At 40.6% G+C, this 16718-nt stretch overlaps 1 protein-coding gene across 3 annotated transcripts; it reads left to right on the top strand.

Moving 5' to 3' along the window:
• Positions 1-824: 824 nt before the first annotated feature.
• On the top strand, positions 825-15307 carry LOC124675386 (ATP-dependent DNA helicase SRS2-like protein At4g25120). Of its 3 annotated transcripts, none has more exons than XM_047211460.1 (31): positions 825-1283; positions 1536-1712; positions 2139-2303; positions 2473-2709; positions 3609-3650; positions 3746-3909; positions 4585-4771; positions 5680-5736; positions 5822-5927; positions 6008-6141; positions 6266-6340; positions 6433-6558; positions 6641-6769; positions 6828-6929; positions 7448-7561; positions 7658-7758; positions 8301-8367; positions 9151-9201; positions 11236-11313; positions 11803-12006; positions 12108-12146; positions 12878-12949; positions 13022-13108; positions 13182-13238; positions 13490-13659; positions 13935-14028; positions 14303-14353; positions 14496-14558; positions 14656-14715; positions 14830-14892; positions 15021-15307. In XM_047211460.1, the coding sequence occupies exons 1-31, from the start codon at positions 861-863 to the stop codon at positions 15108-15110; spliced, it is 3585 nt and encodes a 1194-aa protein (XP_047067416.1). In that variant the 5' UTR covers positions 825-860; the 3' UTR covers positions 15111-15307. The 3 variants fall into 3 exon arrangements, 2 of the variants coding, with proteins under 2 accessions (XP_047067416.1, XP_047067417.1); XM_047211461.1 differs by having other exon boundaries at positions 6846-6929; XR_006993259.1 differs by lacking the exons at positions 14830-14892; positions 15021-15307 and adding an exon at positions 14148-14187 and having other exon boundaries at positions 14656-14709.
• Positions 15308-16718: the final 1411 nt, after the last annotated feature.

Raw genomic sequence — 16718 nt, forward strand, 5'->3', positions numbered from 1 at the left:
AGCAGGGAAGCCGGAGCACGCCATCATGCGCGCCAGCACCGTCAACCACCTCGCTCACCATGACACCGTCGCTGCCCAGGGCCTCCGCCCGGCACATCACCACTAACCAGCAGCCGCTGCAACCTGCAGCACCTCCACGGCCGGGGCCTCCGCTGGCCAGCACCTCACCGCCACAACGCCGAGACCTCCCGCGGCCGAGCTGGCCCGCAAGGCCCAGATCTGGCCCGGCCGAGCCCGACCACACCCGGCGCCGCCGCGCCCTGCCACACCCGCACAACCTCCACGTGCAGCCGGTAGCCAGCAGCGCCGCCGCGCCCGCCGCCCGCCGCCGCGCCCGTCGCACGCCGCCGTGCCCGTCGCAGACTGCATCCCGCCGCCGCGGTTCCCCCAATCCGCGAGCTAGCCTCCGCCGGCCGGAGAGAGGACAGGTCCTGCCGCCGCCGCTCCGCGCGGGCTTTGCCCGGCGGAGACCACCGGCGACGGTAGGGGAGGAGGGGGCGGAGGGGGAGGGGTGGTTGCCGGCGGGTGGTGCCGCCGCCCGTGTCGCCCAGGCGAGGAGCGACGCGGGGGCCGTTTTTGTGTTACGCGGTTTTTATGTTTTAGCATGAGTTAGTTGTAACGCCTATTTCTTGATAAAGTCCGGTTTTATACCTGAAAAAAAGATCAGGTAAACTGCTTTTGTCGCCCGTTTCCGTAGTTCCTATTTTCTGCCCGTTCCATTCATCGAAAAAAAAAAAGTAAAATCAAAACGCGCTCTCTTGTCGAAATGAAAAACAAACCCCAATACCATCTCCCCGCCCATAGCACCGCCCCAAATCCCTAAACCCTCGCCGCCGGCGGTGGCGGTGGCGACGGCGACGATGTCGCGCTGGAAGGAGAACCTTTCGCCTGCGCCGCCCCACTTCGGCGGATGGTCCAACCCCTCCCCACTCCTCCCCTGCAAGCGCCCGCTGCAATCTCCATGTCCGCCGCCCCGCCGGGCGCTCGCCGAAGTCACCGGCAACGCCCTGCAGAAGCGCGTCTCCGGATCCGGAGGCATGTGCGACGCGGAGGGGATCGATTATGGGTACATGACTCCTCTCCCAAAGGTGCCCAAGTCTTGCGGGTTCCTTGTAGAGGACGACGACATGGACGAGGCGTTCTTGCTGGAGGTGGACGCCATCTGCGAGGAGCACTCGAGATCCATGGCAGGGAAGGATAAGGGTAGGAAGATGGATTCGACGGTCGAGCGAGAGCCGGTCGTTGTGGCGGAAGCAATCGACCCCGGACCAGAGTGCTTAACGGTATTACCTTTGGTCTCTTCTAATCTAAATTGTTTCGGAGGGAATAGGGAGAGCCAAGGCATTGCGGAAGCCCTTGTTTTGAAGAAATGTGATTAGTTTGGGAGGGAGATAATAAGTTGGGTAAAGGAAATGCTGACCCGTTTAGAGGATACCCTGTTCTTGATGTGCAATTCTGACTGTATTGGACTGCCTTGTGGCTGTAATTTAAGTAAGGCGTTCACTTCATTATTTTCTCTCTTGGATGGAATTTAGCTTGATGATGCATTCTGGAAGGAGGCGAACACCGTTTTTGAGGAGTGTAATGCACAGACTGCTGCCAAGAGCCATGATGAGGAGCTGAAGGAAATGGAGGAAGACGAAAGCTTGGTGCTCTCGTATGGTGATGATTCGCTCCTGCCAGCTATTTCCATTGCAGATGACGGCGTTAAGGTATGATTATATCCAAGGGGCATGGATGTGTTTGGTTTCATTGATATGGGGAGGAAACTTTGAATAATTCTACAAAGTGCTGTTAGGTTGGGGAACACCAGATTCCTTCAAATTGGGGAGTATGTGTAACTTCTTTCAAGTCATGTTTCTCCCTAGCTGAAACTAAGGATCTTAAGAAAAATAGTCGATTTTGTGAAATTAATCTGTGAAGCACCACAATGTTCATGTATGTTGCCCTGTGAGGCACTGATGCCTGATGGCGAGCTAGGCTGAGTATCTGGATGTACACCATGGGTAGCATATTGTTTCTTTGATACTATTATGATTTGGATGAAGTTCCTAATGTTTTAACTTTAAGACATCGGCTTGATAGGTGGTAAGTTGGAAATAATCTTATCATGTTATTTTCTTTTGAGAGGAATTCAGTTGGAGGACGCTTTCTGGGAAGTCAATGCCATCAGCAAGGAGCATAATGCCACGTCTTCCGCAAAGAACCAGGAGGCGATAAATGAGGTGGACCTGGAAGATGGCTCAGTAGCATTATGTGTTGATTTCCCTCCAGTAATTTCCATTGCGGAGGTGGGAGGAGAGGTATAAGCATAACTTTGTTTCTTAACTTTAGAAAAGGGAACGTTTTATAGTGGCATGATTCGTGAGTTTTTTCTTTCCTGAACCTTCGAAGGAAAATTAGAAATTAAATCGAGTAGGTTTGGTTCACTAAACCAATTTATTTGCTTCCTCTTCTCTTGGAGATATTTAGGTTGTTGATGCATTCTTGGGGGAGGTCGACGCCATCTGCGAGGGGCAGGCTACCATGTCTGCTGCCAAGGACAAGGAGGAGCCTGGAGAGATGGGACTTGAAATGGAGGAAGATGACGGGTGTGCTCCAAGGAAGTACTATGAGTATTTACACTCCCTAAACGACAGACAGAGGGAGGCTGCATGTAGTGATGTAGCTGTTCCATTAATGATTGTGGCAGGTCCAGGAAGTGGAAAGGTACATTTTTTCTTAATTTTGACAAATTGCATATATGTTTCGTGTGTTTTGGATGTAATGCCTTAGCCCTTCATGCTTTGTATATTTGTAATGTGATAATCTCGCCACTAATTAATTTCCCAAGTTTGATACGGAAAAATTCAACCAAAGCCAATAATTTATGTTGCTTGTGTCCATGGAGACCGATGAGACCAAGACCAACTAAAGTTATCTAATGAGAATAGGTGTATCAGATGAATATATAATAAGTTCACTGTGTCTGTTCGATTTTTTCAATAATGTTATAGCTTGTATTTTGATATAGTTTTATATTGATTCCAAATGAAATCAGAACTAACATAGTCTGCACCATTACGGCAAAAATCCTACCTACAAAGTAAAATATATCCCATGGCTATTTTTTTTCCCGAACATACATCTAATTCTAAATGTGCACCGTTTGTATTAGAAGAAAATCCGCGCAAAGGTTCCATTTATTCCCAAATGAATAGTCTATATCCTGCCGAACAGCTTATCCTGCCGAACAGCTGTAGAAGAACCAAAAGCAATCTACTTGTCTGTGTGTGTGTGTGTGTGTGTGTCTCTCTCTCTCTCTCTCTCTCTCTCTCTCTCTCTCTCTCTCTCTCTCTCTCTTATTTGTATATTTTAGTAATATCGTGTCACAACCTTCTTCTAGCGTACTAATGTATTGTTCAAGAAACTGATAATAGTGCAACCCTTTGATTGACATTTTTAAAGCGATTTTTTTTCTTTTATCTGCATGCAATTTCATAAGTTATGCTGTGATTTAAATGTAATAATGTGGAACTGTTTAACTGAGCTCCATTGACTCTTATCTCATGATCATTTCCGGACTTTTTTCCATATTAACTTTTTTTTTGTAACTGGCATGACTGAAGACTTCCACAATGGTGGGTAGGGTTCTTACATTGCTCAAAGAGGTAGGGTTCACTCTTTCATATGACCACTACAAAATTAGTATGTAATGATATTTGAAGGTTACATAGTCACATTTCTCCATTTATTGTATGACTAGGGAATTCCACCATCAAACATTCTTGCTATGACGTTCACAACTGCTGCTGCCTCAGAAATGAGGGACAGGATAGCGGCAGTGGTCGGGAAGGCAGTTGCCAAGGAGATCATAATAAGCACATTTCACTCCTTCTGCTTGCAGCTTTGCAGGGCCCATGCTGAAAAGTATGTATTGTCTGTACTCTGTGTCAGATAATGAACTACTCCCTCCGTCCCGAAATACATGGCATATAATTTAGTCAAAAGTCAATGCTTTCTAAGCTTGACCAAATATATATGCAAATATATGAAATCCTACAATACCAGATCAATATTAGTAGTTCCACCATAAGATATATTTCCATAGAGTATTTATCCAGTATTGTAGTCGTTGATATTCCCTTCTAATATATTTGGTCAAACTTAGTAAACTTTAATTTTTGGCTATACTTATACGCCATGTATTTAGGGATGGAGGGTGTATTAAGTAACTGAATGGGATACAGCATGTACAGAAAACACAGCTAAAATACATTGCACTCTATTTTACTTATGATGACTTTTTTCAACTGTAACAACTATCAACCAGATGTCAGAGATGCATTAAATTTCCTCTTACAATCATCTCTAAATGCAGTTTAATGTCTCGCAAAGTTCTTGATGGACAAGTATGTGCAATGCTATATCATAGTTGCTAGTGTGATACTTTCTTACTTTGTTTCATGTTCTTGGTACAATACACTTTCTCTTTCTTGCAGTTTATTAAGTGTGAGAATTGCTGTGAACTTTTAGATACTTGGTCTTGGCTTATTTGGTCATTCGTTTGGAAATTTGATATCTCTATACAAAATTCCTTTGTAGGCTAGGCCGCACATCTGAATTCGTAATATATGGCCATGGACAACAGAGGAGGGCCATTATTGAGGCCGAACGCCTATTGGAACATGCCAAGAGTGATGGTCTAGGAGATGCAGTTAAACAGGATGATGGAGACATAAAAAATTCTTTTAAAGACAAAGCTAAGAAGTGGCTCAAGTTTGTTACACAGGTGACTTCTCTTGATGATTCACCGCTAACATTTTTCAATTTCTGTTTCCTTTTGTTTTGGCGCACTTGAAGCTCTGTGAAGGGATCGTCATCCGCTACACCATCTTTCTCTGGAAAAATTATTGTAAAGCCACGTGATAAGTTTGAGTCTACCCAAACTGTGGCCAGATTCTCTTTATATATCGGTTTGCTACTTGCCACCTTCTGCACAAATGCACAGTTCATAATGTTGAAGGAACTGCTTCAGCATGCTGTGCAGATATTTGTTCTGACAGCTTACAGGACCACACACAGTAGTGAAAATACTCCTAATCTTGCTGAGACACAGGTGTAATTCTAGATAAAGTATATGAAGGTCTGCATATGGTAGAAAACAAAACTACAAAGGTGCTGTACGATACACTTAATATACATAACTAGTTCTGAACGATCACTTCAGAACCAATCAATTAGGACACAATAACAAATGTCTTATTTTTGACAATTATTAGATCCCAGAAATGATGTGAAAACTCTTTGTATTGGACAGTAGCTATGATACTGGTTGGATATGCCTCACAAAAACCATAGGTATGACCACATGCTAAATTCTGGATCATATTTAGGTTCACTATGAATGGATATGTCTCACTTCACGTGCTGGAATGGTAGTTATGGGCTCATGGCTATGGATTTTGTTTGCCCAAGGCTATTGATGCACATAATTGTTAAGCTTACTACTAAAGCCTCTATCATATATTCATATCTGTACTGGATCGCAAGTGTGAGCATCTGAGCAAGGCAGTGATCTGAAGAAATCTATCTGGAAAATACTTACATATAGCATGGGTTATTGTGTTACCAAGCAGATCTTTTTGTGTGATTGGATTTATAATTACTATTTACCAGACATTGCATTTTCCTTTACAGGCAAAATCTTCAGGAAAAAGTCCTGAAGAGTATGAAAAGAAGGGTGATTTGGCAGGGGTAAACTATCCTCTGAGTATAAATTACTGTTGGTTCATTTTATTCTACAACCACATTGACCCATACTTTGTAATATATTGAGCAGGCTTCGATTCTTCGGCACTATAATGAAATACTAGTGTCTTGCAATGCTCTTGATTACCATGATTTTATTAACTCATCCATAACTCTTCTCACGAAGTTTCCTGAAGGTAGCTTCAGTTCTGATCTCACAGTATCACCTGCTTTGATGAGCTCTTGCTTAAGATATCTGTGTCCCTTGCCTATGCAGTATACAAAGAGTGCCAGGAGACATGGCAGGCAATAGTAGTTGATGAGTTTCAGGATACCAGTGCTATGCAATATTTTCTTCTGAAGCTTCTAGCTTCCCACAATCATATAACTATTGTTGGTGATGAAGACCAGGTATGCAAATTTTGATCCACATCCATCATCCAATTTTTTTTTATAATATTTGGTTCCTAAATGTCCATTAGTGTTTCAGCTGCTATTCAATTACTCTTTTCTACATCTTTCGCTCTTGTGACAGTCCATCTTCAGTTTCAATGGTGCCGATGTTTCTGGCTTTGATTCATTCCGGAGAGACTTTCCAAATCACAAAGAGGTAATTGTGGTGTCTTTGTGGTCACTTTCTAACTGCCTTAGGTGCTATATTCTCTTCATGATATCTGTTAAGTAGCTTGTTGATGACTGCAGGTCAGGTTGAACAAGAACTACCGTTCTACACGGGCAATTGTCGAAGCAGCTACAGCTCTTATTCACAACAACACTAAACGAGGTCATCATAAACTTGCTGAGACAGACAACCCTTCTGGGAGTAAGGTATCTTTACGGATAGCCCAAGTCAACCACTTCGCTTTATCTTCCATCCTCTCAGTTACTTACTGAATTAATATTTGCTTAGATCACTGTTAAGGAGTGCCATAGTGAAGATTCACAATGTGCATTTGTTATCGACAAAATAATTGAAACTACATCTAGTTCAGCTGAAGGCTGCAACTTTGGCAAAGTAGCAGTCTTATATCGACGACAGGTTGAGAAATCTTAAACCCTATGAATTGTTGAAAATCATAATATGGTCATGCTTGCAGTCTAACTTTTATACACAGATAACCGGGAAAGCGTTCCAAGTGTCGTTCCGCAACAGGAAAATACCCTTTAATGTTCATGGTGTTGCTTTCTACAGGAAAAAGGTAGTTTGATTTATTTTAATCTTGAAACACAATGCAAAGTAACAATTTCTCATTATCTCCTGCTTTTCTTCTTTACTGTTAATATTATAGTCACTAGTTGTGTAGCATTTTGAAGCTTGGAAATTTCTTGTGGGTACCATGACCTATTGTTGGTTTTTCCATGGAAGGGACCAGAAGGGAAGGACACCTCTGAGAATATATGTTGTAATCATAATCTATTTTTAGATCTTGATGCTTTCATGCTGACAACATTATTTCGTTTTTATGTGCTTACGTTATTATAGATTTATGAGTTTGGTTAACATCAGACATACCTATTGTATAGACTGTTCGAGATATCAGTTGTGAGATACTTCTTTGTCATTACCAAATTTCTCATAACTTTGTCCACCTTATACTAAACGAATAACTATACTTGTTACTTTGTTAGGGCGCTCATAACTTATAACAAGTGAAAAACCCTCTACATTCTCTCAGTTGTTTCACTCCTTAAGTGCTTTACCACACAACTATTACAGGTGATCAAAGCTATTATGGCAATACTCAGGACCACATTACCTGGTTGTGATGATGGCCCATGGCGTCAGGCCTTCAAGACCATTTTGCCTGGTGACAAGGAAGAGAAAAAGAAGGTTCAAGCGTTTACCTGACTCTTCTTTATGTGTGTATATCTTTTTGAAGATTTTTTTTTCATGTATTTGATAATTTGTTGCAATTTTAAATTGCAGATTATAGATCATGTCGAAAAGATTTCGCTGGCTAGAAAGTGTAGCTTTATATCAGCTGCTACTGATATCTTCAGTGCAAAGGTCTCGGGTACCTTCAAAAGGTTGTTGTATCCTTTCTCTTAACTTGCTGCTCTTAAATACCATAAATTCACTGCAGGTCCTGTTATGGTTCGCGGACTATTATTTACATGCAGTTTGCAGCTTGTTCTAATTGAGTTGTGGAATGACTAATGTTTGCTAAAGTGCTTGACAGTAACCGTAAGACATGTGCATTACAAGGAGTCAGGGATCCAACTTGACCATTTTACATTTATATTTTATAAGAATTATTATCTTCAATTCACTCTTAAAGAAGATATCTTCCTTTGGAAGACAACCTTTTAATGAGAGAAATCAGTATCAAGGTGATCCATTTCAGGATTTGCTAGCTTTATTACCCAGAGAGAAAAAACGTATAGCACCAATGTTGCATGTGCTTTGAGCTACACAACTGGCACCCATTTGTAACAATAACAGTTCCATTTCCATTTTAGTCTTAGTTTTGGTACTTCAATTTGTCAGTGAATTTCTTCGTTGTTATTCCATGCGGATGAATCTACTAAAATGTTCCTTTATTCTGAGTGTCTCGTTTTGTTGGCTGCAGGGCCCAGATTACTCAAGGGCGTAAGGTTTTATCGACCTTGTATAGCCTATCAAAATTTGTTGAGAGGGTACGGAACAAATGTTTTACTCCCCATTTTTAAGTGTACATTTCTTCGTATCAAAGGACAATTCTCATTGTACAATATATCTACAATGTTCCACATCTTCAGAATCTTATGTGAAGGGAATAGCCGATGCATAAAAAAAAATGAACATCTATGGAAAATTAACATGCGTAATCAACTTCCAGAACTTAGCTCTTTCGCCTGTGTATTTACAGGTAAAACTGTAAAAGGATTATAGCTTCTGCACATCACCCATAACATAGTAAAATCACATCATTAGCACAATGTTTGCTTTCTGTGTTGATAGTCAGCTGTTAACTACCATCTAGAATGAATAACTATTGGGAGCGATTCAGTAATGGTACATTTAACTTGTCTTGTAGTTAGTTCCTCAAGAGCTACATCCTTCTTTACTCTAAAACTGACTCCTAATGCAGCATTATGCTTAGCCTGATCTCCTCTGGAACATCAGCCATCTTGAACTTAATCATGATTATTAACCCTCAGATCATAAATTGATAGAGGTAACAGATACTTCTTGGAAAAAAGAAAACAGAAGTCTATGTAACTGAATGTACTGTTTCGTGAAAGATACCTCTGTATGTGCTTTTATGCTCTGGCAATATTTTGGTCCTCTTCATAAAAGATACCTCTGTATGTGCTTTATACTCTGATAATCTTTTGATTCTTTTCATACATACATGTCAACAGTAGAAGAAAACATCACTCGTTAATCCTGCAACCCAGGCTTGCTGCTAACTAGTTGTCTTCATTTTTGTGGCTCAGGAGCAATCGGTTTCAGCTGTCATTTCTTCTGTGGGAAATATGTTACCTCAGGTCAGTTGACTTGTGCAACTGCATCCAATAGGATTTCTCTCTGTTTTTGTGTCCTGTCACTATTTTTACAAGGTTCTAAATAACTAGCTATAGTTGTGCTATACTGCTATACCTTTTAGGACCCCAAACACTAAGCGACAGGCCAATGTTCCACTATTCTAGCGACTAGCTCTATAGCTCCAAATAGTTCTGCTATTATTCATATTGCTTCATGGATAACTATGATATAATATGATGGCATATCAAGAGACTTCACCTTTCTCTTTTTCAATACTCCAGCATTTATATTTCACAGTAAAAAAGTACGTGATATGATGACAACGGTGTCATGGTCATTCATCTCAACATGCATTTATATTTTTTCAGACTATAATTGGCCTTGTAAGACTTATCTCATATGCATATTCATTATTTAATATTCTGATAGTAGAATGCTATTGGCAATGGCTAGCGATAGTTTCCAATAGCCTTCTAGGGAATTGCCGCTAAACCATGAAACCAAAAATTTAAAACTCTGCTTTATTATATGGACGGTGCTGAGTGTCCCCTGGAGGATCGGTGGCACCTCCACCTCCCCGATCGTTCGATTGGACGCTTATTGTCTGTGATTAAAAATCGGGACCACCCAGTAGCTCTGTCGTGCACCTCTGTAACTGCACAGAAGAAGTCCCCATGACCGACCACATGCCCCTGCCTACCACCCCTTTGATCTTAACTCCGGCAAGACCTCCGCCGGCACAGCGCTGACCATCGTTGGCACAGCCAACGGAACTGCTTTGCAGCATCCGAACTCCTGCTAGTAGCATCGCTGACCATCGCTTGTAGCATCTGACTCTCAGCTAGTAGCGCCGCGGGCGGCGACTAGAAGCAACGCCGTGCCACCGTGGCAGCACCACACCACCACCACACTGACAGCAGGTCCGCCGAGCCATGGCAGCGTCACACCACCATGCTGGCAGCAGGTCTGCCGTGTCATGACAGCACCGTGCCACCACGCTGGCAGCAGTGCCACCGTGCCATGGCTGCACCTCGCCTGCATGCTGGCAGCGCCGCCGGCGTTTCCACGTAGCAGCCGCCGCCTGTCCCCGCAGCAAAACGAGGCGCCAACTGAAGCACCTCCAGCTAGCCCTCTGCACCCTCAGGTCGTTGTCGTCGCTGATTCCTGCATGAGAGCGAAATCGGAGGTGAGGAGATGAAAGCTACAGGAGGCGCCGTCGAGTGAGAGAGGAGCAAGACAACGCTTAGAAGGAGAGGAATGGCGGTGGCGCATTATTGTGCAGCACAGGCATGGTGGTCGGAGAGACATGGCATGAGAACTTGGGGGAGAGAAAGGGGTCGGGGAGAGAATGACTGGAGGGGAGATGTCAAGAGGAGATAAGGTTCCAGGCGGTCCCCTTTACACCGCGTCGTTTTCTGATTAGCACGACCTGGAGGATCGATCCTCTGGGGGTATACACGCATTTTCCTTATTATATGGTCCGAGAGCAGTAGGCATAGAAAAGTTGCATTTGAAGCAACAGTGTTAATCCACATCGTTGTGAAATTTGTACATGCTGTTGTTGGTTCATGACTTCATGTGATCCTATCATCTTATGGAATCATGAACTGTATGCTCTCACCTGTTGATCATCTTGAGTTCTTCTGGTTTAGTGCACGTTTCATGGTACACAATAACAAGAGTTTACTGAGGACAATTGCAACCTCGTGATCCAAGGTTATTCATAGGAGGAAACAGCCAGCCGGAAAAGTGGCATGTGCTTGTCTTTTTAGACTCTGACGTCATTTGTCATGTGTTGTTTGACACATGCTCTTTGATCAAATCATACTAGGTACCTGTTGCAAATTAATACCACCGTACAAAGATGTTAAATTCATCCATGATTTGGGCACACATTGATCTTTTCATATATATGTTCTTTTTTCACCAAACCTTGAGGCAGCTTTGGTTTTCCCTAGACCCTAGTGCCCTACTGATCTTGAAATATCTTACATATTTCATTTCTTTCATGATAGTTTTTTTTTCATTTGTGCCAGCAATATCTCCTTGAAAAGCGTGCAGTTATTGATAATGACGGTGGTAAACTTTTAAATGAAGATAATGACATCAGATCTGTAAGTTCATACTCCTTGACTCTCTTAATGTTTTATGTGTTGATCATCCAGAGACTTAATTTTGTGTGCTGTGCACTGAGATGAAAATCAGTTTGAATCATTCTAGCTCTAGCATTAGCATATACAGAGCACAAACTATGGAGATTGAGCTCTAAAAATAAACAAGAATAAAGAGATACAGTTCCTAATTAAGACAGGCTGAGAAAAAAAGTAGTAAGAAAATTCATAAAGACATATTTGAGAACAATGTGTAGTAGCAAAAAAATCACGCAAATAAAGCTGCTATTTTATCCCTTGATCCTTGTCTTCCCTGTGGTGCACAGACATTTGCAAGCGCACATGGCACTACAAATGTATGAGTAATTGTCTTAGTTCGAAATTGCAAACCCACATTAACGCATTAAGAGGGTATAGTAACCCGGTGCCAAATTGCTGCACCCGACCCAGGTGCTCTATAGTAAGTTGACATTTACTGTATCAATTTTGCAGGTACTTCAGTTTTTAATGGATGATGTGTCTGACTTCTTGTCAACACATTTTTCTAGTTCAAGGGATGCAAGCCAGATTGAGGAGAAAGGCTGCGCTTCCACACTTAAAGCCTTTATTGATTATATTTCTTTGAGAGAAACAGAAAATTTTCGATCCCGAAAGGAGGAAAATAAGAACTCTATCACATTAACAACTATTCATCAGGTTGTTTTTCTCTCTCTAAATTGCAAGTAATTTTATCTTGTTGTGGCATCTGGTAGTTCTGTGATACTATTAATGTGACAATCTCCCCTTCTCTTTTGCAGTCAAAAGGTCTAGAGTGGGATGTTGTATTTATTGTTCAGGTATTTTTTTCAATCCTCAGAAAGTGGTTACATAAAACCAAAATTACATCTTTATATGCCATGTTAGTCACATGTATATGGTGAATACCATGGAAGTATTAAAATCATGGTAATATGTTTAGGAACTTAACGGATTAAGGCATTCTATGCAAATGCATATTCTTAAGAAATGTAGAACTCGAAGTTTACTGGAAGTTTACCAGTTGAGGCTGTAATCCGAACATCTGATATTTGCACAATTTCTTAATATCCCACCAAGTTGTGGAGTGCTCGACACATGCCAAATCCTTTTCAATAATTGACTGATTTTCGTTCATGTATGGTCATGAGACATACCAACGTCATCAATCATTACTTGAACTTTTTTGCTGGTTTTATCCCAAACGTGAGAAATAATGATGCCTATTTTGTGGAAAGGATATTGGCGAAGACCTTAGATATCAAGCTTGAGCATAATACTAAGAGCATTGTTTTTCTTGTGAAACTTCCCTCATCACATGTGTGTGTTTTCTTTAAGTCCACGGATGAGTCTAAATACTGCAACACAACAACAACAAAAACCTGTGACAACCAAAGAGTGAAGGGAGATAAAACAACGTACAAGAAAAGTAAATACTGTACATTGATATTTTGTTTCTTGTTTCTGATTAATTTATGCTAAAATTATTTATCAGTAACCTTATTAAGTTTGTCAAGTGGGCATTTTCATGCAAATCCTTGCATTTGTTCAGGCGAACGATTCAGAGATCCCGTTGCTTCATGAGTACAATGGCACCGTGAAAGAAGCTGGAAGCACGTTGGAGGTTTGTTGAATAATTATTATTTCTTCATGATATCTTCTTTTATATGTCCCACCAACTTGGCTATAATTACAGGAGGAGAGGAGGCTATTTTATGTTGCAATGACACGAGCTCGGAAGAAATTGTACATCTTACATGTCACAGTTGACTCTTATCGGCAGGTAGCTGATGCCTATTTTTAGTCCTTATCTTCATAGCCATCTAATTTTTTCTGACTTAAACTATTGGTTTCAGCTGCTTCCGCCTTCACGTTTCCTTAGAGAGATTCCAGTTCACCTTCTTGATATGCAGGTGAGCAATAATGTCAGACCATTTTCCTGAAGACCTATTTTTATCTCTGGCTGAAGTTAAATATTAGCTCCATTCCCTATTGTTCTACATTCAACCATGTAATCTTCTAGATCAGCATAGATTAAAGTTTCAATGGGTTTATACCATTTCAGGAAGCTTGGCCTGTCTTGCTCAGTTATTTCATAAGCATTCACATTGTATATAGCCTGTTATATCAGTGAGCATTCTTCTTGCAATTCCGTAACTTGTAGGGTGAGGGGGCTGCAACAAAAAAGCATGAACAGCCTTCTGGAGACTTTTCATTTGATCATGCTGAAGGGGAAACATCAATTGAAAAGCCTAGGCCTATTCCAGAACAGAATGAAACTTCGCCTTATCCAGAACTGATGCAGACATGCCTTGCTAATGATTTCTTGAAGAGGTATATAACATTGTATTTTGATTTGACATTTTTTGTTAAGTTTTTTTGTCGTTATTTCTAATGGTGAATGGTATGCTATTTTTTCTACTCCCATCGTTCCATATTAGTTGTTGCCATATTTGTTGCTGCTTTGTACTAAATCAGCGACGACTAATATGGAACGGAGGGAGTGCTATTTAGCGAGCATATCAATCAATTTCTAACATACTTTGTTTGTAGTACTGCATTGTGCTTATATTTGGTCCTTAACTTCATTGAATTCATTCTTTTTACAGGTTCGAAATTGATGATAGAGCAGTAGTCTCTCATATATTCCATCAGTGGGCGAAGAAGCAGGCATTTCAAATTCCAAAGAGGCTGCTTGATAAGGTACTGAGTTCTGCGTAAGAAAGGTGTCACATCAAAGCATCGCATGTCAATTGTTGGCAAAAGTAATATTCCCTAGGAGCAATTTCATAATCTGCATAGATCTTGTTTATTCTGTTCAGAAGGAAGATAAGACACATAAAATTAGTTCTATTTTGGGAAGTAAGTGCTATCAACAGGTTGAATTGTTATAATGTCTTCCATTATGTTAGTTTTGCTATTGAGAATTGGGACATGCTCATTTTGAACCTTTTTGTTGTCACTATCACCCTTTCAGATCAAATTTGTCATTGATGAACGTCTGCGAGGTAAAGGATACAAGCGCAAGGTGACTTAAATATTATTTTTAGTTTTCATATTGGGTTCTTTCAATTATTACCTATATTAGTGCTAAATAGCTAATCAATGACACACATTTGTTACTTCCCTTTGAGTTGCCCAAATAAATTGACCTGCAAGTTCTTCTCCAGGATGTCTTGTGCAAGCTGAAGTCATTGTTAAGCGAAGATGAAGCGCTTGGTTATGCCGAATATGTGGGTGCAGTCAATGTTTGGTTTATTGGCTCTGGACCTTGTCCACATCAAACTCTTGTTTTCTTTGATAAATTTTTAATTAAATGTTGTGACTTAGGTTATCAAGTGGGAACAAATTCCTATCGACAAGCGGAGCCATCTGATGAGAGAGAGACAGGCAAGTTCTGGGGTCATCACAAATGACTTATATTTTCCTATTTTTACGAACAGGGCTTCGTGAATCACCTGTTGGGCCCTTTAGAAGATGCTTACTTTTATGGTTTTCTTTCAGGAACATTTCCAGAAGCAGAGGATAGAGAATTCAATGGGTTCCTCAGAGCCTACACCTAAGCAGGTCAATCCGATATGCCTTTGGCTACTTTCTAGTTCATGAGAAAATGACATTGCCACGTATTATTGCCACTCGTCAGTCTCCTGTTGCTTTCAACCATATGAATCTGAATGGGGGGATCCCTTTTGCAGATAGCTTACCTAAGGAATCTGGGTTGCACCATAACACCCACGTCTCGCCTCCATGCATCGAATCTTATTGAGAAGTATAAATCTCTGTGACCTGTTTGAAACCTGATGAGTTGAAGTGCCACAGGAAGGCTTGTAAAGTTCTTCTTTTCGGGTTGTTGTAGCCTAGTTGTCTTAGCTTTTTCATGTCTTTCTTTTTAGTTCTGTCGGGTTGTAAGGTTTGTCTCATTATTTCGACACTGTTATATGTTCGAGAAATCAAGTCGTGATGGGCCTAGCTTCGTGTGTCAGTATAAATCTCTGTGAACTGTTTACGACAGGATTCTTCGTGGCCCATGTGTACATACTATATAGTATATGATGTGAAGTATTGGAAATCGGTTATGCACCAGATACATTACAGTTACACATATACTTGTATCTAAATGACTGGACCTCGGTATGAATATTTTTTTAACGAAAAGTACATATTGCTGTTTTATTTATATAAAGGATAAAGTCAAATACAGATCACTTGAAGTATTAGCGTTTGGGGCCTGTGCATTATGCTGTTTGGCTCTACACGTGAGCCTAAGCATGCTTTTCGTGTATGTCTATGAGACTTGGATGACCTGAAGATTTATGGTGCTGGTGTGGATGACCTGAAAATGATTGTGTGGTCTGAGCTTGTTCCTAGAACTTTATTTCCGAGATAGCTGTGAGCGATGTTAATGGGATACTGTTTCCACTTCAAAAGAGATTATTGTAAAATCTCTTACCCTGATTCCGACATAGAATTGATAATTATCTGACGATAAAATGTAAATACAGTTTAGTGATCTGCATATGTTAACTATTGTTTCAGGTCAGAGTTAAAGAATTAGACTAAGTTGAACAATACAAGGATCTTAGAACACATTAAAATACTCTTTATTAATAATCGTGAAAAAACCATTACATAAGAACTCTAAAGTGTACAATAATTTTTTTTTGGCGTAATAGGCCAGACTAGACCTAATACCTAAGCTAAGAATTATAAGTCCACAAGACTAACAAGAAGTAAAAAGACATTGAAGGAAGAATGATTTGCAATGCGAGAAATGAAAAAGAAAAGATTTCAGAGAAAAGTCAAATAAAAGACAAACTATGCAATGCGAGAGAACATATTATCACCCAAGAAGAAGGAAAAAGATATACAAATCTCAAACAAATCGATCGAGAAGAAAGGCGAGGAAAAAACAAACGAACAACTATGCAAGAAACGATGAGAATTTTTTTATATGTTAAGAAGATGCAATGCCTTTTTTTCGAATATGCAATGTTTTTTTAAAAAGATGCACCTTTTCTTGAAGATGCGACGTTTTTTTAAAGAAGATGCAAAGCAAGAATAAAAACTTGGCGACCATGAAACACTAAAAAAACGTAACTCCAAATCCCAGTTTTTTTTTGTTGTTGAGGGAACTACTCCAAATCCCAGTTAAGAAAGTAGGCAACGATTTTTTTTTTAAAGAAGGTAACTCCAAATCCTAATCAAGAAACCAAAGAGCAAATAAATCGAAAAACTGCAACAGAGAAACACACTAGAAAGCAAGAAATCGACGCCAGAAAGAAATCCAATAGTGTAAGAAACAAATTGACCAAAAAGATGCAATGCAGAAAGAAACGAATCGATCAACAAGATGCAACGAGGAAAAGAAACTCGATCCGATCGAATCCTAGTAA

This window comes from Lolium rigidum, chromosome 7 (assembly GCF_022539505.1).
Source record: "Lolium rigidum isolate FL_2022 chromosome 7, APGP_CSIRO_Lrig_0.1, whole genome shotgun sequence".
Lineage (NCBI taxonomy): Eukaryota > Viridiplantae > Streptophyta > Magnoliopsida > Poales > Poaceae > Lolium > Lolium rigidum.